Below are 22,683 nucleotides of genomic sequence, written 5' to 3' on the forward strand. Positions count from 1 at the left end.
TTTTCAAAACCTCCTCTTCTTCTTCCTCCTCCTCCTCTCCTCCCCCTCTTCCTCCCCCCTCCTCCTCTTCCTCTTCTTCTTCTTCCCTTTCCTCTCCACCATCGATCCCCAGCCAAGACCTAAACCGAGGCTGCTGACTGTAGAATAACAAGTGTTGAATTGTCCATAGCAGCGCCCTGTGTTCAGTTGCGTTGTGGCTGTGGCAGAATCAGCAGCCGCTAAATAGGTGGGCCCATTCCTTGGCCGCCCCTCTTAACCAGGTCACGTCGTGGCTGAATCTCACAAATCTCATCTGAGCCAAAGAAAAAGATTATCAAAGGGCAAAAGAAAAGATTTAAAATGTAGAATAAGGGACCTCGGAGGTCATCTAGTCCAACCCCCTGCTCAGGCAGGAAATCCTCCTGCAGCCTTTCAGACAAATGGACAAACTTTGTTCTTTTCTCCTTTTTCTTTTTAATCCCTTGCAGGCCGACTACCACTTTGAGTACACCGAATGTGACAGCGGTGGAGGCAGATGGAGGGTGGCCATCCCCAATCCGGGGGCCGCGTGTTCGGGCTTGCCTGACCCAGTCAAAGGGAAAGAGTGCAGTAGGTCTTCCTGGATTTTAAAAAATGGATATAATAAACCACCAGAAAAATAATAATAATATGTCTACTGTTCTAGGATGAGTAAGGATGGCCTGATTAAATAGAATAAAACAAAGAACTAAATGGAAAGACTAGAGGCTGAAAAATAGTATTATTGTGCATGCTTAAACAATGTTGTAATTGGCATTAGAATCATGCATTGAAGTACTGAACAATTAAATAAGGAAGGCAGAATAGAAAAAAAGAAAAGAAAAGATAGAGTGGAATGGAATAGAGAACAGAACGGAATAGAATTCTTTATTGGCCAAGTGTGATTGGACACATAAGGAATTTGGCTTTGGTGCAGATGCTCTCAGTGTCCACAAAAAGACAAGATACATCCGTCAAGAATCATCAGGTGCAGCACTTAATAGATAATCATAGGGTACAAATGAGCAATCAGGAAACAATATCAATAGCAATAAAAATCATAAGGAGGCAAGCCACAAAGTTACAGTCCTGCAGTCATAAGTGGGAGGAGATGGGGGATAAGGTTTATATCTTATGACAAATAAGGGTGTTAATACTAGGAGTATATAACCTTAATTAATGTAACAAATATTATGGATATTAGTGTTGTTATTTGTATCCAAATGAAGGATAACCAGATGCCACACTGTTCATGTATTGATGTTGATGTGTGTGTGTACATGTATGTACGTATAAATATATAACAAAACAGACAAAAATAATAACAATTTAATTTTTAAAAGGTAACAATTTAATAATCGTAGTAAATCTCCCAGAGACTCCGCCCATCCTCCTTGCTTCCATTTATGGGCTTTGTTCCTGTCATTTCTCCGGCTGTAGCAGGGACAGTGGGAGGCCTTTGAGGCTCTGTCCATGAAGCCTCCCAGTGAAGTCGATGTGGCTCACCCACTTGTGATTCCTCCCTAGTTGATGCCGTGAAGCTGACGAGGCCCGGCCTGAAGAAGGAGCCCCTTGGACCCCCAACTGAAAACTTGCTCCATCCTCATATCAACCATTTATTTAGTATCTGAGGCTGGGAAGGCATCTGGCAGAGTCTTCTCAGTGGCGGGTTTCGATTTTTTTTACTACTGTGGGCGTGGCTTTGTGGGCGTGGCAGGGGAAGGATACTGCAAAATCCCCATTCCCCCCCCCCCTCTCAACATTTCCACCACCCGTTCTCCAGAACCTCTCAGGACACCATCTGAATAGCATCTTTGATGGTAACGCTTAACTTTAAGAAACCTGATGGCACAGTGGTCAGAATGCAGAATGGCAGGCTAAATTCTGCCGACTGCCAGCAGTTCGATCCTGACCAGGTTGGGTAAAACGAGGACCCAGATTGTTGGGGGTGAGAGGCTGACTCTGTAAACTGCTTAGGGAGGCCTGTAGAAGCGCTATGAAGCGGTATATAAGTCTAATTGCTATTTCTATTGCGGAGCTACGTACAGTATGTGTGCCTGGAGCCATACAGGTTTTATTCCTTACATGTCCTGTTTCTCAGACTTCTCTCGGGATTTTGATATGTTTCCTCTTTTATTAATTGTTTCTCGGTTATCAATTTTATTGTTTTTATGGGGCTGCCTGTTGCCAAGTGTTAGTGGAGTGCTCCCTTCCTGCCATTCTGTGGTTTCATTTTGCACAGAACCATCTTCATATTTTAAGTCAAAGGTGGAAGGATATAAATGTGCAATTAGGTGCCCAGTGTGGGTTTTTTTAACCAGCCCAGGAGGGAAATGTAATTTCTTTTTATGCAGTTACAGATTGCTAATATTTTAGTAGAGCAAAAAGCAGTTGTGGTTAATGAGGGCTAACAATTTTGCTGGGTGTTTTTCTTGCCCAGCCTGTCATAATTTAGCAGGAAAGTGTCAGCATTATTCCTCAGTTAAAATGCTTGTTGTTTTTCAGATAGCTGCTCAATGCATCTTTGTTGGGTTTTTTCTTCTTCTTTGGGAATTGAAAAAAATATGCCCAAACTGACTAGTATTAATGCTTCATTATATGATTCCAAAAACAGTAAAAGGCCTAATGAAGTTTTAAGATTCTGTCTGGAATAATCTCTGTTGAGTCTAGAAAAAAGAAGGATTGGGGTGGCAGGATAGCAATGGTCCCATATTTGAGGGGCTCCTACAAAGAAAAGGGGGTCAAATTATTCTCCAAAGCACCTGAGGGCAGGAGAAGAAGCAATGGGTGGAAACCAACCATGGAGAGAAGCAACCTGGAACTAAGGAGAAGTTTCCCGATAGAACCAGAGATGGAATTCAACAGGTTCTGACCAGTTCTGGAGAACCGGTAGCGGACATTTTGAGTAGTTCGGAGAACCGGCAAATACCACCTCTGGCTGGCCATGCCCCCATCTATCCTCTGCCTCCCGAGTCCCGGCTGATCGGGAGGAAATGGGGATTTTGCAGTACCCTTCCCCTGCCACGCCCACAGGACCGGTAGTAAAAAACATTGAATCCGACCACTAGATAGAACAATTAATCAATGGAACAATTTGCCTCCAGAAGTTGTGGATGCGCCATCAGTGGAGGATTTCAGGAAGAGACTGGATGGAGTGGAGTGGAGTGGAGTGAATAGAATAGAATAGATAAATATGAATAGGATAGAGGTAGAATAGAGTAGAAAATAGAACAGAGTATAGAAAAAGAATAGAATGGAATTGAATAGATTAGAATAGAATGGAATAGAATAGAGTAGATGAATATGAATAGGATAGAGATAGAAAATTAAATCGAACAGAACAGAATAGAATAGAATTCTTTATTGGCCAAGTTATTGGCCTTGGACACGCAAGGGATTTGTCTCCGGTGCATATGGCCACTTGTCTGAAATGGTCGAGGGTCTCCTGCTTGAGCGGGGGTGGGGTGGGGGGCTGGACTAGATCCCAGAAATTACCTGCAACATCCTTTTGGGCAAAGATGAAGCTTTGCGGAAGTGTTGAGAGTTTGTTTTTCAGGGAGAAGAGAAATAAGAACACGAGATATAGATATATATATATAGGTTTTCACAAAAAGCAGCTTAGCAACCACTAAGTCAGGTGTGCCTCTGATGCAAACTCACCTGGGAGACAGGTGTGTATTCTTGGTCTCCCCAGAGAGACATCAGAAGCCGAGAAGGTGTATTCACCCCCCCCCCCCCGCTAACCCAGTGTGTGGCCAAGCTAATTGCAGGGGGTGTGAAGTATTGTTGACAGTCTGGGAGAATAACCAATTTAGTTGAAAATCAAGCCGTCCGGTGGCCCCAGGTATTAATTTGCTATTAGTGGCAATGCTGGCATCAGCTGGCATCTCAGAACAATGCCTCTTCTGGGCAAGGGTGCTATTAAGGGAACAAAGACCCTGGAACATGGAAAGAAGAGGGGAAGGGGTCAAGGGATGTTCATGAAGCAACCGAGAACTTTAAAGGTAAAGGTTCCCCTCGCACATCTGTGCCAGTCGTTCCTGACTCTAGGGGGCAGTGCTCATGTCCTTTCTCAAAGCTGTCCGAAGACGTCTCCGTGGTCATGTGGCCGGCATGACTCAATGCCGAAGGCGCACGGAGCGATGTTCCCTTCCCACCAAAGGTGGTCCCTTTTTACCAATGGCCTAAAACTAGCCCAGGTTCTAACGCACTATATATAAAATTATGTTCCTCTTTGCTGTAGGTCAGGAATGAAAACCTACTTAGAAGAATGCGTGGGTTGTGGTCAAACCTGAAAGTCAAGTTTGGTCAGAAGGCACACACGTAAATGATAGTCTCCACTCCTAGGTGGTTCCTCTTGGTAGGAGGCCCACAGCACAGACAAACATTGCAAAGAAAAGAACATTACGAAAATGGCATGTTCTCCTGTAGATAAACTATGAGTAGAAGATCAGAAGATGACGTAAAGAATATTGGTTGGATCCCTTCCTTCCTTCCTTCCTTCCTTCCTTCCTTCCTTCCTTCCTTCCTTCCTTCCTTCCTTCCTCCCTCCCTCCCTCCCTCCCCCCCTCTCTTTCCCCTCTCTCCTCTCCCCTTCTCCTTCTCTTTCCCATTCTCCCTCCCTCCCTCCCTCCCTCCTTGCTGCAGTGTTAGAACACAAGGAATAAATTCTACTGAATCCAAGCAAAATATATATTTATTTTGAGCTTCAAAAAGCAGGCTACCTTTTGTATAAACTAGCTACAAGACCCAGATGTTATGACTCCTCTCTGGTTGCCTTGAGAGATTTTGGTGGCAAATTTCACAGCTTCAGTTGCACAACCTCAACTGGTAACAATAAGTTACCCAAACTGTTAAAAACCAAACCTCAGAAGGAAAATGTTTGTTCAACAAATTTGCTGCATGACCATTTCACTTTCGGTGACTCTTTAAGTAAGACTAGAAGAGGAGGTCTGGAGCAGCCCCTCCTCACCCAAAGCGCTCTCTACCATAGTTCAAACACAAAGGTCCCTGGGAGAGCAGGTCCATGGAGCAATTTAGTGCGATTCCCCGAATTGCTGCTACTGTTGTTGTGAGCGGATTGTGCAATAGTCCATGCTTTAAAAAAGGCAAAAGTCCTTAGAACGTCTGGGGAACGGCTCCCTTCCTCTACTCATCACTTGTAAACGTTTTCCTCCTCAGCTTTCTCTTGCGCTTCTGGTGAATACCTGGAGATGAAGAACCAGGTTTGCAGCAAATGCGCCAAAGGGACTTACTCGCTGGGAAGCGGGATCAAATTCGACGAATGGGATGACCTGCCGGCAGGATTCTCCACCGTAGCCACGTACATGGACTCCGCTCTTGACTCAACCGAGAGTAAAGCAGACAGCTGTGCCAAGTAAGGACCTCGCAGATCTTCTGGTCTCCAGGACTTTGTTGAGAACTAGCCCCTTCCTCTCCTTATGGATGCCAAGGCGCCAGTAGTAGCCAGAAGATGCCAGCCAGAGGATGTTTAAACATGTACTCACCTGGCAATAACCTGGTCTAGGTTTAGCATTCCGAAGGCCAGGATTCTCCTAGAGGCCCCTGTTGCAAAAGTGCATGAGGATGTGTTACACAATTATTGGATGCAGAATCTTGGGAACTAGCTGGTCCAATCTTTGTCCCGTGCAGGAAGCTTTGTTGTGCCGTTCCTGGTGGAAGGTCACCCGTCCTGTCTTTATTTAAGTATCTCTAGCAACGGCTGTTACGTGTAAGCTGGGTTGACAAAATCACAAATGCGGAGGCCATGAGCCGCCTGGGGAAGCCAAGGGAAATCATCAAAGCCATTAAAAAGCGAAAGCTAGAATATTCCGGACATGCGATGCGACACCTAGAAAAATACGGCATCCTTCGCTTAATCCCAAAGATTTGAGGCAAAGGAGGTCCAGGTAGTCCGAGGGGCTCTCAAGAGCCTTCTCCAAAATATAATAATAATAATAAATATTTATTTCTTAGCCGCACCCTCTCCCGAAGGACTCGATCAGATCCCCGATCAGAAAGCATCCATTCTCTCACAGCCATGCAGAGACCCTGTAGCCTTGCCTGGAAAAGGAATCCTGGCCAGGAAAACCCCATGGACAACATCAAAAAGAAAATAGATCCATTAAAAACATCTTTTAAGATTGCCTTCTTTAAGAAAAACAAACTCCCTTCCCCGATTCCAGTTGTTTATTAAACAGCCTATTGACACATGCCAAAAAAACAATTAAATAAAAGAGCCTATAAGTCAGGGGTGTCGAACACAAGGCCTGTGGGACAGAGCCAGCCCGTCTCGCTTCGGCCCAGTCTACCCAATGCCAAGAGGAAACGGGCCAACAATTTGGGGAGTGGAGTCAAGCTGGCCATGCCCACCCAATCATCCACGCCCACTTAGTCAGCCACACCCCATGAGTGGAGTCAAGCTGGCCACACCCACCCAGTCAGCCATGGACACCTGCCCCCCCTCCCCCCAAGGTCAACCACAGCCCTGATGCAGCCCTCAAATGAAGCCGCGTTGGACACCCCTGCTCCACGTTAACAGTTCCTGATATCTGTGAGCCGGAGATGCCTGGCTGGGATGACACAAGGCTTTCTTTCTCCTTATGTCTTTGCAGATCTTCGTGGGTCCCTCGTGGGAATTACATTGAGTCCAACAGGGATGACTGCACCGTCTCTTTAATCTACACCGTCCACCTGAAGAAACCCGGCTCCGTTTTCTTCGAGTACCAGTATATTGACAACAACATCTTCTTTGAATTCTTTGTAAGGGCAAATCTCTCCACTCGACCCATCTTGAATTGAGGCAGATTTATATTTAGGGAATTCCCCCTTTTCGTGTCCCAGATAGCTACGGTTCTGGCGGTGATCCAGTCCTTCAGGTACCCCCTCCTCATCCCTATTCCATGGCTTTAAAAGTCAGCGCAGCATTTCCTTTCGCGGCTAGAAAAATCAATTCTCTGACCCTGCATTGTCAAACAAAGCTGGACTTTGAAACGGACTTAAAGAGAAGGGGGCTTTGGGCCCATCCATCAGGGCAGCGATTATTGTCCTTATTCTGCAGTTACCGAGATACCTATAAGGCAGGTGTCTTCAAACTTGGCAACTTTAAGCATAGCTGGCTGGAGAATTCTGGGAGTTGAAGTCCACAAGTCTTAAAGTTGCCCATCACTTTTAATTGAGAACCTTTCAGTGTTTGCTTTTCTTAAGCAGACAAAACCACTGAAAACATCAGCTTGAAGCTTCCAGAGGTTCTTTTAGAAACATCTAGAGATTCTGAGCCGCGTTGGGTAGCGAGGACCACTTCGGACGGACTTTGTAACAATTGAATTAAAAGGGACCTTGGAGGTCCAGTAGTCCAACCCCCTGCGCAAGCAGGAGACCCTATATATCGTTTCAGACAAATGGCTGACCCATCTTTTCCTAGGGCTACAAAGCCCATAGTTCAGGTGTTACAAAGCCCATCCTCCAGGGCCCTGAGGGGCGATCTGATTTGAAGGAGAAAAGTCAGTGGGACCGAGAGACACGAGAGCCTCTACCTGTATTTTAGAGAGCTAAGAGGGCTGCAGAGGTTCCGTTGAAACTCTACCCTGACCCGCCTTGTCAATCACCTGCCCAGCGCTCTGTTTTTGGTTCTGTGTTGCCCTCTGACGATTGGAGGCACTCCCTCTCTCAACCCGCGTTTCTTCCTGCTAAACGACGCGGACAAAAGGGCTGGGCCTGGACGCCACAGCTTAGTGCGTTTCCTCTCCCAAGGCAGCCGAGCTGCTTCCTAGCTTGCCTCCCGAATCAAATCCCTCCAGGGTCTTAGCCTGGAGGTTGTCAAGTGATTTGTCAGCTTCCTGGAGTTTCTTACCACACACGAATCTGAAAGTCACAGAGGCTGATCCTCCGCCAAGGAATCTCACCGCACTGAGCAAAGCTTTGCCTTCAATAGGCAGGCCGCCTTTTCACCAGGAAGAAGGGGAAGAGGAGGTTTTGGGCCAGGGGTGGCTGGGCTTTTTGTCGTCGTGTGCAGAAACCGCACGCCGGGACTCATAATGCAATGCGTGCGTGACACACAGCCCCACGCCCACGCATGCATGCCAATCCCTTCCCCCCCCCGTGCCCCGCTTTGGGCCTAGTAGGCCTCCCTGCAGCAAAAACAGGCCGTGAGGGGGGTTGCACTGCCCCACCTGCGTTTCCCCTGCCCCCCCATGCGTGCTCACATGACCCCCCCCTCCGTGCATGCACAGGCATCTCCCGCATGCACCCTGCCTCCTGCGCATGCACGGCAGGGACCCAAAAATCCATTGGCCGGTGGGAGGCGTGCACGTATGCGCAGTGGAGCTGGGCTGGGTCGACGGCTCGCATGTCTGCACACCTGCCATAGGTTCACCATCACGGTTTTCTTCCCCTCCCATCTGTCCCCCAAAACTCTGGTTCTGCAAACGGGGTGAAGCCCCCGCGGCTCCCTTTACGACAGCGCAAGGCGTAGGTTGCATGGACTCTAATGGTTTCTTGGCCTCGGTCGACAGCCCAGGAGCCCCCCTCGTTCTTCATCCTGGTTTTATTTTACTTTCAGATTCAAAACGACCAGTGCCAAGAGATGGACTCCGCCAGTGATAAGTGGGTGAAATTGACAGACAACGGAGAATGGGGCTCCTATTCCGTAAGTGGGACTTTTTGTGGCTTCAGCTGAAAGTTGCCGGCCTTTCAAAGCGAGGCGTTTTTTAGAGCGATAATGTTGAGCCCAGAACATCCCAAAGTGGCCAAAGTATGTTCCAAGGTCAAAATGACCGTTTGTGCCCTGACTGGACGATGCTCCAGAATTTTAACAGGGAGAAATTTCGGGGTCAGATTTTCTGATCTCAAAACCTTTTGTGAGTCTCTGTTACTTGATGGCTGAATAATGAAATGCTCACAGCCCAAAAGGATATGGTTTTTTAAAGGATCTATGTATCATTCATCCTTCCTTTTTTTTTCTTTCCTCGGTTCTCTGAAGCAAATTCATGAAAATCTTATCAGTCACAACGTGGCTAATCTTAGTGAAGAGCGAGTGGGGCAACCTTTTCTCCCCAGCACTTGGAGGGCGGGAGAGAAGTGATGGGTGGGACATCATTGAAGAAAGATTTAACTTAGAACTAAGGAGAACCTTCCTGACAATTAATCCGTGGGATGGCTGATTAAGTCACTGGAGGTTTTAAGAAGGATTTATACTCCTTGTAAAGAAGAACTGGTCATTTGCCTCCTTCTAGAGCAGTGTTTCTCAAACTTGGCGAATTTAAGTCCTGTGGACTTCAACTCCCAGAATTCCCCAGCCAGCTATGCTGGCTGGGGGATTCTGGGAGTTGAAGTCCACAGGACTTAAAGTCGCCAAGTTTGAGAAACACTGTTCTAGAGGGTGTGTCCTCAGAGTCCCCTGAGTGGGGCAAATGGTTCCTCCAGTCTGCAATTTTTTTTCCAGGAACCATTTGCACCTCTCAGGTGACTCTGAGGACACAGAGAAACCTCCAAGTGGCCTCAAGGACCCTCCAAAAGGATGCAAACGACCAGCTGTCTGCAAGGAATATAAACCCTTCCATTCCCCACCATCCAGTCAGAGCTGAAGAAGCTTCTTGGAGGAGAAGCGAAACGTCTTCAAAAGAAAAAAACAAGGATGTCCAATTGCCTCTTGAAAACAAAGCACCTCTGGGGACAACCAGGATCTGGGAGACGGAGAATCTCTACAGACTATCAATCTCACTGCTTCCTTAATCTATTTCTTTATTTACTTTTTATATTACCTTCTATGAGCATTTGGCTAGTCAGAGATTTATACTTGCCAAGAAAAACCTTTAACTGTCTCTTGACTAAAAGGCCGGACTGCCACTTATCTGAAATGTGTAGGGTCTCCTGTTTGAGCAGAGGGTTGGATTAGATGACCTCCAAGGTCCCTTCTAACTCTGTTATTCTGTCATTCTGTTCTCCTTCCTTCCTTCCTTCCTTCCTTCCTTCCTTCCTTCCTTCCTTCCTTCCTTCCTTTCTTCCTTCCTTCCCAATCACTGGAGGTTTTCACAAAGAGACTGGACAGTCACTTGTCTGAAATGGTTTAGGGTCACCTGCCTGAGCTGTGGGCTGGACTAGAAGACCTCCAAGGTCCCTTCCAGTTCTGTTATCCTTAAGACAGTGTCTCCTGCTTGAGCAGGGGGTTGGACTAGAAGACCTCCCTTCCAGCTCTCCTGGGATTGATTCATTGGCCTCTTTCTCTTACACCTGCCCTCTGCTGTGCTTATTTTGTGTGTCTGCATTACTAATACTCCAGTTCTTCCTTCCTTCCTTCCCAGGTAGCGCTGAAATCCGGAACGAATATCTTGTACTGGAGGACCACGGGGATCCTGATGGGGTCACAGGTGGTCAAACCCATCCTTGTGAAAAACATCACAATCGAAGGTGAGACTTTTCAGTGACTCAACATGACAATTTTGTTCTCATTGCAAGGGACCCTCTTGTCTTATAGTAACATCTCTTGTACTTTTAGGGACTTAAAAGAGTTCTATTCTGCTTTTCTTAAAAAATCAAAAATAAAATCAAAAGACGTATTGTGCAAAACCGGTCATAAAAAAAAACCTTGATTCTAAAAAGCATTTCTTCAAGGAAAGCCAAATAGCAGAAAGAAAAAGAAAAATAACTGGGGAGAGAGGATTCAATCAAAACGCAAAGAAAATGGAGATTAAAAATAAATAAATCACAATGCCTTGAGTGGTATTTTTTCAGAGTGACTCTTTTTATCCAAAGGCACACATTTTCATGAGGCTCAGCTCAGCCAATCAGCTGCATAGCTGATGGATGGGGCACCAACAGGAAACCACCCAAGTTGAAAAGGAATCCTTTAAAATAATAATAATAATAATAATAATAATAATAATAATAATAATAATAATAATAATAATAATTTGCACTGGAATTACATTTAAAACAGTTAAAACTTGACAAAATCACCATCAGTCAAATGCAAAAGGCCGCACTGCTTGGATCTGCACGTATATTACGAAAATATGTTACGACGTCCTAGGCCCCTGGGTGGGGCCCGGCTAGTAATCAATGCCAAATCCGGCGAAACAACTGGCCGCTGTGATACAATTCTGTTGATGCAATAATAATAATAATAATAATAATAATAATAATAATAATAATAATAATAATAATAATAATAATAATAATAATAATAATAATAATAATATTATTATTATTATTATTATTATTATTATTATTATTATTATTATTATTATTATTATTATTTTAAAAATCCTGGAAAAAGGAACTGCCTTTTTCTATACTGTGGCCAGGAAAACAATGTAGACATGTTCATGCAGACTCCAGGAATTTAGATCAGCTTGTGAGAATCTTTATATTTGCAGCTGGAATGGGGAATGTATAGGAGAAGACTTAAAAGGAAAACGTGAAGGTTCTGATTTTTGATTTCTTATTCTTACTTTCCCACTCTTATATCTCTCTGAGGGAGATGAGAGGTTAAGAAATATGGAATATAAATAAATATTTGCAGTGGCATTTTTTTTAAATGTACACTAGTTGAGTAAATACAGCAGTTTGATGGATGAGTTAGTTACTAGGAGAAGAGTGACACCTGCCGGATAGAAACGAATCCGCAGGGGAAATAGTAGTTTCATTGTGTTTGAATATTAGTAGCAGGTGAAAAACTAAAATTCATATTGAAGCAATATCTTCAGGAGCTCAATTTGTGATTTATAGAACAGTAGATAGAATAATATCATTAAGCAAAATGGTCTCTTTTTTGTAGAACAGCAACTAGAAAAAAATGCAGTGAGTGGGGAAAGAATTATACTTTCTAATTTATGTGCGATTTGTAAGTTGTGCAAATTTTATTATTACGATGGAGCAATCTGCACATTTTTTTTGATTGCAGTCTATGGAATGGATTACACTAAGGATTCTTTTTCAAGATGTTTTGAGAGAGGCACACATTTTGCTCCCATCTGCCTCCCAGGAATTCCTCTTCTTCCCACCTCAGTCCTTTTTTAAAACCTCTCGGCCCAACTTTTGAGTGAAAGTGGACACTGGGTGTAGAAGAAGACATGCATCCCTAGGTGTCAAAGGGATTCACAGAGTTTTATTCTTCAGCTGTCATTTGAAGAAAAGCGAGCCCTTTCGTTCAATAGCGCTCTTGAATTTTAAAAAAGAAAGTAGATCTGTTCTTTGTGTTAAGTTTTTAAATACATCCTCCTCTTTTTAGCATATAAAGAGGCCTCTGGCTAACTTGAGAAAATTCTAGGTAAACAGAATTTTGAATTTTGTAGCTAAACAGGGATTGAAAGACAGATAATCTTGCTCCAATCCATCATTATGCACTCCAGAATATACTCATATATGTACACACATCCCTTGGTTATTGCAATTGGAACCTACTCCTGTACTTTCTAAATGGCTCTGTCCCCACTCTGCTTGCTTTGCAGGGGTGGCCTACACGTCTGAATGCTTTCCCTGCAAGCCGGGCACCTTCAGCAACACATCCGGTTCCTCCCTGTGCGAAGTCTGTCCAAGGAACACCTACGCAGAGAAGGGGGCCAAGGAATGCACCAGGTGTCCGGAGGCCACTCATTACTCAGGTACCTTCCCTTCTCTAAGGACCACCAGGCGGCCCAGTTCTATGTGGAGAGGCTTCCTCAACGCTCAGGAAGATTTCAGGCCGATTCGAAGATTAGAGATCCACTTTTTATGAAGGCAGCTCTAAGAACTCAGAGCCAGCCTCCTAAAGGCCATGCAGGCTATGCTTTTTTTTGGGGGGGGGGGGGAAGGGGGGCGTTTTTGTGAAAAATGGGCCTGTTTTTCAGAAAAAAAAATGGGAGGCCTGCAGAGTGCAAAAACTTTTTTTTAAAGTTTGCCTCTTCAAAATCTTGGTGCATCTTGTACTCCGGTGCGTCTTATACTCCAAAAAATACGGTAATGCAACTCCACCTCCTCTTTTAGTAGGTCTGTTTCTTTTAGACAATTTAAATCCCTCTAGGTGTGTATTCCATTCGTGGGTTTCATCCCACCAAGTAATGGCATTCATGCCATAGTTGCCCAAGTAATCTGTGGGAGAGCTTAACAATGGGCAGGAGAGTCACACATGCACAAACAGGGGGCTGGGCCCTCCCGCCCCCCCCGCCTATTGTTGCTTCCAGGAGGCTGCAGGGATGCCTACTAGGCCCAAAATGGGGCATGTGGGGGCTTGTGGGTGCATGCGCACGGGAGGGGGGGTGGCAGGGTGCACCGGGCTCTGTGTCATGCACACATTGCATTATGTCTGCGGGTGTGAAGTTTCGGCACACAACAACAAAAAGGTTAGCCACCGCTGGCATAGGGTCTCCTGTTTGAGCAGGGGGTTGGTCTAGAAGACCTCCGAGGTCCCTTCCAGCTCTGTCATTCTGACTCTGGCTTCTCCCCCAATGGAAGGAACCCCCCCTCTCCCCCCCCCACCCCCATGTCCAGTATATTCCATGCCTCTTGTCTTTTCCTTTCAGATGAAGGATCAGGCCAGTGTCTGGAACGCCTTCCTTGCTCCAACAAGGACTTCTTCCAAATCCACACTCCCTGCGATTCGGAAGGAAAAGTGAGTTGCGTCCCTTCCCCCACCTGCTCCCCATCCTAAGTCTTCCCAATCCGTGCACAGTGGGGGCATCGCAGTGAGTCTTCACCCAGGAGTCTCCTCCTTGGGCCAGGCTTTTGCTCCCGTGCCTAAAAGTCTTTGGCTGGGCTGAGCTCTGCGTTCGTCCCATAGAAGAGTAAAATGCTTTCAAATGCCTTGTAGGGAGACGGCTCCAGTTTCGAATGTCGTGGCAGAAAACCAACCCGTGCCTGACCTGGTTGCTCCTTCTTGGTGTTGCCAAAAGAAGGGAATATTTGTAGCTCAGGGTGGAGGAGCCCTTGGTGGTCTCTGAGCTGGGCTGTTCTTTTGCAGATCTTTCATGACCCAGCTAGGTAACTTTTTCAGTGTTAGAAAGGATCAAACTCCACTCCCTTCTAGCACCACTGATGATGTTACCTAGTTGGGTCACGAAATGTCTTCAAGAAAAGCACCAAGCTCAGAGAGCACCAGGGAGCCCCCAGTTCTTGATTTTTCAAGTAATGCCCAAACAGTTGAGAGTTAGACTTCCATGACGTTCGGCCCCTGCCATTGTGGTACTTTTCAAATATACTGTAACTTAATCCTTACTCGCTCTGTTCCCCCTTCCTGCTCTGGTTTTGGTGGCTGTGGAGAAGAAAGGTTCCCACTCTCCCATCAAATGTTGACTATGAATGTTGAACTACATGAATTTATCCAACAGGTAGTGGATAAATATTTTGCATGAATGTTGACCATCCAGTCAACTACTTCAGCAGTAGTTGACATTCATTGGTGTCTTGATTGCTACGTACCGTGGAATTTAGTTCACTTTATATTTGCCTCAGTTGCTAACTTCATTGTGTCTTCTCCAGGCCTAGGCTTGGCTTCCACCTCCTGTTGGGTTGCTGTCAACCCTGAAGCTGGCCTGACTGAGGCCATTTTGAGGCTTCAGTGCTGACACACCAGAGCAGAGGCATGGGGAGGTGGGGAATGGAGATAGTTGGGGTGTCGTAGCCAAAACAAAGTCCTTTCTCGTGGGAACCAAGGACATTCCTGCAGGTGCTCGGAGGGAGGGGACTGGAGTCACCTAGCCACTGGACAGCATCCTGGTTGGACCATGTGACTTGATTGTTTTGAGAAAGTGAGAAACATTTACTTTCAATGAGGTGAAACCTGCAGGAATATTCAGAGCTGGCTTTCACCGAGCCTGTGCCAATGCGGCACATCCAGTGAGCGTATTCTTTGAGGAAGTTGCCTGCCTCGGGGTTTGCTTTGCTACGGGAGTCTGGCTTGGAACCCTGAGCAGCTGCTCCTTGCCTTTCCTTTCTTTTCTCTGCCTACCTGACTGTCCGCCTCCCTTAAGCATCCGCCTTCCTTTCTGCGTCTTCTCCTTCTCAGACCCAGATCATGTACAAGTGGGTGGAGCCCAAGATCTGCCAGGAGGACGTCTCCCAAGCGGTGAAGCTCCCTCCCTCGGGGGAGAAGAAAGAATGTCCGCCTTGCAACCCTGGTTTCTACAACAACGGCTCCTCTTTCTGCACCCCGTGCCCACCAGGGATGTTTTCTAATGGAAATCAGGGTAGGAGAAACTGACCGGGTTGGAAACTCTGGATTAGCAATAGAAGCTCTCGGTTGTAGCCTGCCAGCGGCTCTTGTAGCTCGCAGCCAATTCGGACAGTGAGAAGGTTGGGGAGGAAGACGGGCCAGTCCTGGAGTCTGGGGAAGGCTCTGATGAGGGCTCTGTGTCGGAGGCAGAGAAGGGGCCAGGGCCGTCTGACAGTTATCAGCTGCCTTCGGAGTCAGAGATCAGTGGGGCAGAAGAACAGCTGGAGCCTGTTCCCAGTGTGCGCGTTCGCAGAGCGGCCAGAGGAAGGGAAGAGCTAAAGAACAGGGGTCCACTTGGGAGTACGGCCACAGGTGGACGATGAATGGCCCCTCCCAGAGGAAATAAAAGAGGAGCGAAAGGGGAGTGGAGTTTGCAGGAGACAATTAGTTCACTTCATTGGTTTGTGACTCTCCGAGACTCCTTGCCAAGTTCTGCAGATCTCAGCCTGGCAGCTCTCCAAGCCAGAGAAGGTCTGTAACTGTAAATCCTCCCTGGAAAGACTTTGCTGGAGGTGAATGAGAAGAATTCACAGTCAATGAATAAAAGGGTTTTTTTTGTCGGGACCAGGAGTTTGCTTCAGGCTCTCGGGAAGAATCCTCGCTCAGAACACCCTCGCTTTTATTTGAGGTTGTGTTGGTGGTTCCCATCCTGGCCTCTGTGAACTGAGGCTGTGATAGACAACATGGATCTTGAAGGACTTTGTGTCTCTCAAAAACCAGGAAGACCCATTGAACCAGAGGCAAGACAGAGAGGAAACTAGACTAGACGAATGAACTCTGCTTTGTCGTAAGGCTGCATTGAGAGAACCTGGCAGGTCTGAACTTCCACTTTTTTTGCTTCCACTTTTAAGTGGTTGGTTCAGGAGGTTGGTGGTTCCTCTTCAGTCTCTTTCTCTGGCCTTGAAGCAGTGGAGCTTCCCTTTAGTGTCCACTTCCCTTCCACCCGTCCAAGGCAGAATAGCGCAGGGGGGTCTACGATCCATTGTGTCTGTTTTGGCTTCAGGGTCGCACGTGTTCCCTCATGCAAGGGAAGCCTCACGCTTTCGGAGATGAAGAATGCTGTGCTAACGGAAAGGCAGCCGGCCTGAAGAAGCCAAGCAGCTTCAGTCACAAAGTTCTGTGCCAAGAGGCCACCCTTAACCGCGTGGTCTGCGTGGCTTGTGTAAAAAAAGGGCAGAGCGTGGACTGCAGGGTTCCAATCACCCTCTTGAAAATCTTTGACTCTCTCTCTCTATGGGGGTCTTTGCACCCAAGGACCGGGGGGGGGGGGGAATGCAGCCGGTTCTGACAGGTTCTGGAGAACCGGTAGGGGAAATTTTGAGTAGTTCGGAGAACCGGCAAATGTCATCTCTGGCTGGCCCCAGGAATTGGGAGGGAATGGGGATTTTGCAGCATCCTCCCCCTGCCACGCCCACCAAGCCACGCCCACCAAGCCACGCCCACCAAGCCACGCCCACAGAACAGGTAGTAAAAAAATGTGAATTTCACCCCTGCCAAGGATATATAGACTGGGGTGAGGTTGTTTTTGTTCTTACGTGTCTAATAAAACTGTTTACTTTAAAAATCAAGGGGGTTTTGTGGGGGGGGGGGGACTGTTCTAACCCAGCTCTTAGTTCTCTGCTACATCCATTCGTCTCCGCCCCCCTGCCTTTCATCCCCAGAGCGAGGGTGGGGCTTTGCTAGCAGCGGTGGCTCTTCTGTCCCAAGGACCAGACCATAGAGTTCCACCGCTCTCCTCTCCTCTGCCTTCTGTGCATCTGCGCATCAGGCACTGGACCCAGCTCTTCCTCCTCCTCTTCCTCATCAGCCGCTGACCCTGACTCCCACGCCTCCTCCTCCTCCTCCGATTTGGCTGCTGGGGGGTCCGGCGGCTGACAGGCCACAAGAGGAGGGTCTTAATTCTCCTCGTCTCCTCCTCCTCTAGAGTGCAAGGCCTGTCCTGCTGGCACCGAGCCAGTGCTTGGCCTGGAATACAAGTGGTGGAATACGCTGCCTCTCAACATGAAGACTTCTTGCTTCAACGTTGGGAACTCCAAATGCGATGGAATGAATGGTGAGCTGGTCTTTATCTGATATTTCCCGCCTCTACCACTCTGTTGCTTCAGACCCTGCAAGGGATGTCGGTGTCAGTCCTGCAGCCATCTTTTCTTTTGGATCTTTGGCCTGCCATACTTTCTATTATTCTACTATGCATTTTCTATGGTGGGGAAATGGGAGGGGGGATTGTAAGGAGTTAGATGATATGTAGCCATAACGAAATTCTTTCTAGAAAGCCAAGGTCATCCTTTGTCTTTGCATCCTCTGCACCTGAACGGATCTGGATGGGTGGAAGCTGCCAGCATTACAGTGGGGAGATTGGACCATGGGATGGACTTGTGGGTGTGGGGGGCAAGATCTTGAGCTTTCAACTGGGGGTGGGGAAAACCGGGAAGATTTCAGATTCAGGTTTTCCCAGATGTGCCAATGTGGCTCTCTTCATCAATGGGAACTTTGAGCAATATTTTGCCTTGGACTCTGATCTATGTTTGGATGCTATTTGGATCCCTGACAGTTGGATGAGCAAGGATCAAACCAAGCGTAGTGTTTCTTACAACATCAAGAACTCGGTCTGTGGTTTTGTCTTCTCATAATTTGGAGAGCATTTTCTCCCAAGCTTTAGCCTTCCCCTAAGGTTGAGCTGTGTGGTTAGGAAAAGCACATCCAACCGAGAGCAAAGGAAGAATTTCCTCCTAAGGAACTCAGTGGTCCGTGTCAGGGGAGAACGTTGTAGCCGAAATGCAGCCCTTGTCTTTAGGGTGAGAAATGGGCCCCTCAGAGACCCCCAAGGCCCCATTTCTTCTCTTAAAAAGTCCACAGCAACCTCCGTCAATTGACTACGCCCATCCTGGTGGCTCACGGCATCTTCAGATTGTCTCCTGCGGCCCTTTTGGTGGCCAGAAGATTGGAGATGGCCTCGGCTTGGACTTCTGGCAAGTGGGAAGCGGTTCCTCTTCATGGCCATTTCTCAACGTTCCTTGAAGGCCACTAAAGGAAGCCATAGTTTCTATGCCTTTGGGCAAGGGACGTGTGTGTGTGTGTAAACGAAAGTGATTGGATTTAGGGAAGGTTTGTTTACATTTTCAAAATTACGGGTGATCTTTTAGATGGGACTTTCCTCTTTCAGGCTGGGAAGTTGCTGGTGATCACATCCGGAGCGGAGCAGGAGGCACAGATAACGACTATCTCATTGTGAATCTCCACGTGCCAGGATTTAAGTGAGGAGCAGAGCGATTTCTTCTTCTTTTTTATTTTCATACATATAACCACAAGTTATGCCCTTCCTTCCAAACAAAAGATACTTTTTATTATCCAATATTATAATCAGTTCCTCAACCCAGAACTTCTCTCGTTTGCTCTTCTGCTTTCTATACACCCTATCATGCCCTATTTCACCACTGTTCTACCTCCTCTCCCTCTCTCCTCCTCCCTACCTCCTTTCTTCCCTCTACTATCCCTCTCTTCTCTACTTCCCCTTGCTCTCTCCCTCTCCTCTCTCCTCTTTCCACTCCTTCTCTCTCTCCTCCTCTTTCTCTCCCGTCTGTTTCCCTCCCTCCTATCCCCTCTCTTCCTCCTTTCCTCTCCCTCTCTCCTACTCCCTACCTCCTTTCTTCCCTCTACCATCCCTCTCTTCTCTACTTCCCCTTGCTCTCTCCCTCTCCTCTTTCAACTCCTTCTCTCTCTCCTCCTCTTTCTCTCCCGTCTGTTTCCCTCCCTCCTATCCCCTCTCTTCCTCCTTTCCTCCCACATTCTCCTTTCCATTCTCTCCGCTTAGTTTGCATGGTGTATTTCAGCATCTGAGCACACTTCATTTAATATTGCTGGTATCAATAGTTACATTCCAATAAATATCTTTCCTATTAATAATCTGCATGCATCCTCCTTTAAAAAGTATACACATATAAGAGTGGAGCAGAGCAATTTCTGATGGGTCTGGCAAGGGGATTTTGTTCCCACCCTTTAGCACCCTCTCAGATGGGATGCAGTGGGTGTTCTTGTTACAATCTGACTCGTTTGTGCGTTAAGGAGCATCATTTCTTTTTTAATATGTTTTTATTTTATTATATTATAATCTAAAATACAAAAAATACATTAAAAAACCCCAGTAGGAAAATAGGGGAGGGAGAAGAGAAGGGGAAAAAAGTAGGAAAAAGGGGGAAAAAGATAGAAAAGGTGTTGAATCCTGACTCCCTTTGATGCAGTAGAATAAGATAATAGCATCAAACCTCACTTTTTTTTTACTTTTACATGGTAATATAAACTAGCCATTTCTATAATAACAAACCTATCTCATCGGTAAAACCCAAAATCAAAGTTTCATTTCCCCCCCCCCACCTCGAGCATAAAGTCCAGAAGCGGTTTCCAAATAAACAAAAGTAATTGCGGTTTTTTTCTTTAATAAGAAGCATAATTTCTGAAGCTAAACTTTGATAAGAGGTAAAATACAAATGGCATACTTGCCATATGTGACAATTTGTATACATATATAAAATTGACAGTTGATTGCAGGCCCCAAACAGACTCTGTAGCCAGGATGTCCAACCTTGGCAATTTTAAGACTTGAGGACTTCATCAAGATCTTTTTACTTTGTATATAAGTTCTAGCTTAACTTTAGAAACAGGCCGTAAAGATCCTTTTATTGTCTAGTAAAAATTAAGAAAATAGAACAGAAATAGCTAGCACAAGTCTAAAGATGCTCAACTTTTTATTTATTTATGAGAAATCCATTACTGAGTTTTAGAAGAGCAAGGTAATGAACAGCAAGATGTCCCAGAGGTTCTTTTTCCAGGAGGCAGCTGGACTTTCTGGTTTTTCTTTGAAGAAGTTTCGCTTCTCATCCAAGAAGCTTTTTCAGTTCGGAGCTTCTTCAGCTGACCTCTGAGTTGAAGAAGCTCCTTGGATGAGAAGAGAAACACATTTGGAACAGTGACTGGGAGAGGCATCTTGGAGTCTTGGTGGACAACCAGCTAAATATGAGCCAGCTGTGTGCAGCGGCAGCCAAAAAAGCCAATGCAATGCTAAATTACATTAACAGAGGGATACAATCAAGGGAGGTACTAATACCACTCTGTAAAGCCCCAGTAAGACCACACCCGGAGTCCTGCATCCAGTTTTGGTCACCACACTGTCAAAAAGATGTTGAGACTCTGGAGAAAGTGTAGAGAAGAGCAACCAGGATGATGAGGGGACTGGAGGCTAAAATATATAATGAACGGTTGCAGGAACTGGGCCCGGCTAGTCTAGAGAGAAGAAGGACCAGGGGTGACAGGAGAGCAGTCTTCCAATATTTGAGGGGCTGCCACAGAGAGGAGGGGGTCAAGCTATTTTCCAAAGCACCTGAGGGCCAGACAAAGAATAACGGATGGAAACTGAACAAGGAGGGATTCAACCTGGAAATAAGGAGGAATTTCCTGACAGTGAGAACCATCAGCCCATGGAACATAAGTTGCCTTCGGAAGTTGTGGGGGGCTCCATCACTGAAGGCTTTCAAGAAGGGATTGGACTGCCATATGTCAGAAATGGTATAGGATCTCCTGCTTGGGCAGGGGGGTTGGACTAGATGACCTACAAGGTCCCTTCCAACTCTGTTCATCTGTTAAAAAGGAAGCCTGGCCTGGGTGACAGAGAATCTCCGTAGACAAACAGAAAGGTGGGTTTTCATTTCTTTGGCCTTATATGGCAAGTTGTTTTGAAGGGAGTCTGTCTTGGAGCAGCTATTAACTCCTCCCTTCCCCTCTGTTGAACAGGCCTCCCACGTCGGTAACAGGAGCCACAGGCTCAGAGCTTGGCCGCATCACCTTCGTGTTTGAGACCATCTGCTCCGCGGACTGTGTGCTCTACTTCATGGTGGTAAGTGAGGAGGATCCACTGAGGAGCTCTGCGTGGGGCGTCCTCCCAGCCGTTCTTATTCCCAAGGAGGGACCTTCTGGATGGCCATGGTGAACTCCATCCCTTCAGGGGAGGCAGGAGAGAGAACTTCACCATTTCTGACCTCTTTCTGAACTCAGTCCTAGATAAGCAGCCTTGACATCTCTTCTTAAAAGAGAACCCGTCCCTAGTATTAAAATTTATCCATCTAGAGGAGGCATCCCAAACTCAAGGCCCACGGACCAGATCCGGCATGCAGGCTGCTTAGATCTGGCCTGCAGGGCCACCCGGGAAGCGGTGAAGGACTGGCCCACGGTGCCTCCGACAGTGAAACGGAGGTTGGAAGGGCTGCGTGTGGCCCTCCCAGGCTCCATTTTCAACCACCACGGCCTCCTGCAGCCCTCTGCCAGTGAAAACGGAGCGCCGGGGGGGGGGGGGGGCTATCGCAGCTGAAAACGGAGCCGGGGGAGGACATTGTGGCTAAAGTGGAGCCTGGGTGGGCCACGCGCAGCCTCTCCGGGCTCCATTTTGGCTGGCAGAAGGCTGCAGGAAGTCAGAGTCTCGGTGAGTGAGGTTGAGCTGGCCATGCGCCCCCCCCCCCCTCCCCAGCTCCCTCGAAGTGAAACGCAACGCTGATGTGGCCCTCAGTGAAATTGAATTTGATACCCCTGATCTAGAGCGGTTGAAGGGATATGATGATAAGCCCAACCTTCATTCATCCAAGCTGTTTCCCGGCTTCTCATCCTTGACACCTTCCAGCTCCAGATCCACTTGAACTGCCTGGATTTAGATTGGAGGGGAGGTTTCCTTTCCCTGCAACAGGCAAAGTCTTCCAGTTGACCCAGCATGATCCGACAGCCTCCGTTCTGCTCCTTTAACCTGGGCTTCCTTCCTGTTTTGGGGGTTTGGTTGGTTTCCAGGACATGAACAAGAAGACCACCAACGTGGTGGAGTCGTGGAGCGGGGCGAAGGGCAGGCAGTCGTACGCCCACCTCATTTCCAAGAACGCTTCCTTCACCTTCACCTGGGCCTTCCAGAGGACCAACCAAGGCCAAGACGTAAGCCTCCTCACGGTCCTTCCGCTCAAAAGGAAGTTTGTTCCCCCCCCCCCCCAAGATATGAAACAAACTTTTCTGACCCTGAGCTGCTGGAGGGCTGCAATGACAACTGCAGGTGGCCCCTCATGAAGGGCCTCAACGGAGCCCAGGATTTCTCTTGTTGAGTGAGACGTTGGTTAAGGGAGCTTTGCCCCATTTTATGACCTTTCTTGCCACCGTCGTTAAGGGAATCTCCGCAGTTGATAAGCGAGTCCCACGGTTCTTGAGTGAACCCAGCTTCCCCCCTCGACTTTGCTGGTCAGAAGGTTGTAAAAGTGGATCACGTGACCCCGGGACATTGCCCCCGTCATAAATATGAGTCCGTTGCCAAGTGAATTGGAATTTGGATCACCAGATCCTGGGGTTGCTTCAAAGGTTGTAAGTGTGAAACATGGTCATAAGTCCCTTTTTTCAGGGCTGTTGTAACTTTGAACAGAGAGCATTAAAGACCCCACAGTCCTCTCGTCCCTCCTCCTCCTCCTCCTTCTATCTCTTCC

At 47.1% G+C, this 22,683-nt stretch overlaps 1 protein-coding gene across 2 annotated transcripts in view; it reads left to right on the forward strand.

Annotated features, from left to right (window-relative positions):
• ELAPOR2 (endosome-lysosome associated apoptosis and autophagy regulator family member 2) overlaps positions 1-22,683 on the forward strand; it is a 75,978-nt gene that overhangs the window by 36,596 nt on the left and 16,699 nt on the right. For both annotated transcript variants that reach the window (XM_081957233.1, XM_081957232.1), the window contains exons 2-13: positions 468-588; positions 5,179-5,374; positions 6,612-6,759; positions 8,558-8,644; positions 10,299-10,404; positions 12,447-12,599; positions 13,497-13,585; positions 14,978-15,158; positions 17,109-17,237; positions 18,348-18,438; positions 20,969-21,071; positions 22,010-22,147. In XM_081957233.1, coding sequence (XP_081813359.1) covers positions 5,211-5,374; positions 6,612-6,759; positions 8,558-8,644; positions 10,299-10,404; positions 12,447-12,599; positions 13,497-13,585; positions 14,978-15,158; positions 17,109-17,237; positions 18,348-18,438; positions 20,969-21,071; positions 22,010-22,147 — 1,389 coding nt within the window. In that variant the 5' untranslated portion in view covers positions 468-588; positions 5,179-5,210. The remainder of the gene's footprint in view (positions 1-467; positions 589-5,178; positions 5,375-6,611; positions 6,760-8,557; positions 8,645-10,298; positions 10,405-12,446; positions 12,600-13,496; positions 13,586-14,977; positions 15,159-17,108; positions 17,238-18,347; positions 18,439-20,968; positions 21,072-22,009; positions 22,148-22,683) is intronic.

This window comes from Natrix helvetica (assembly GCF_964273705.1).
Source record: "Natrix helvetica genome assembly, chromosome: 6".
NCBI lineage: Eukaryota > Metazoa > Chordata > Lepidosauria > Squamata > Natricidae > Natrix > Natrix helvetica.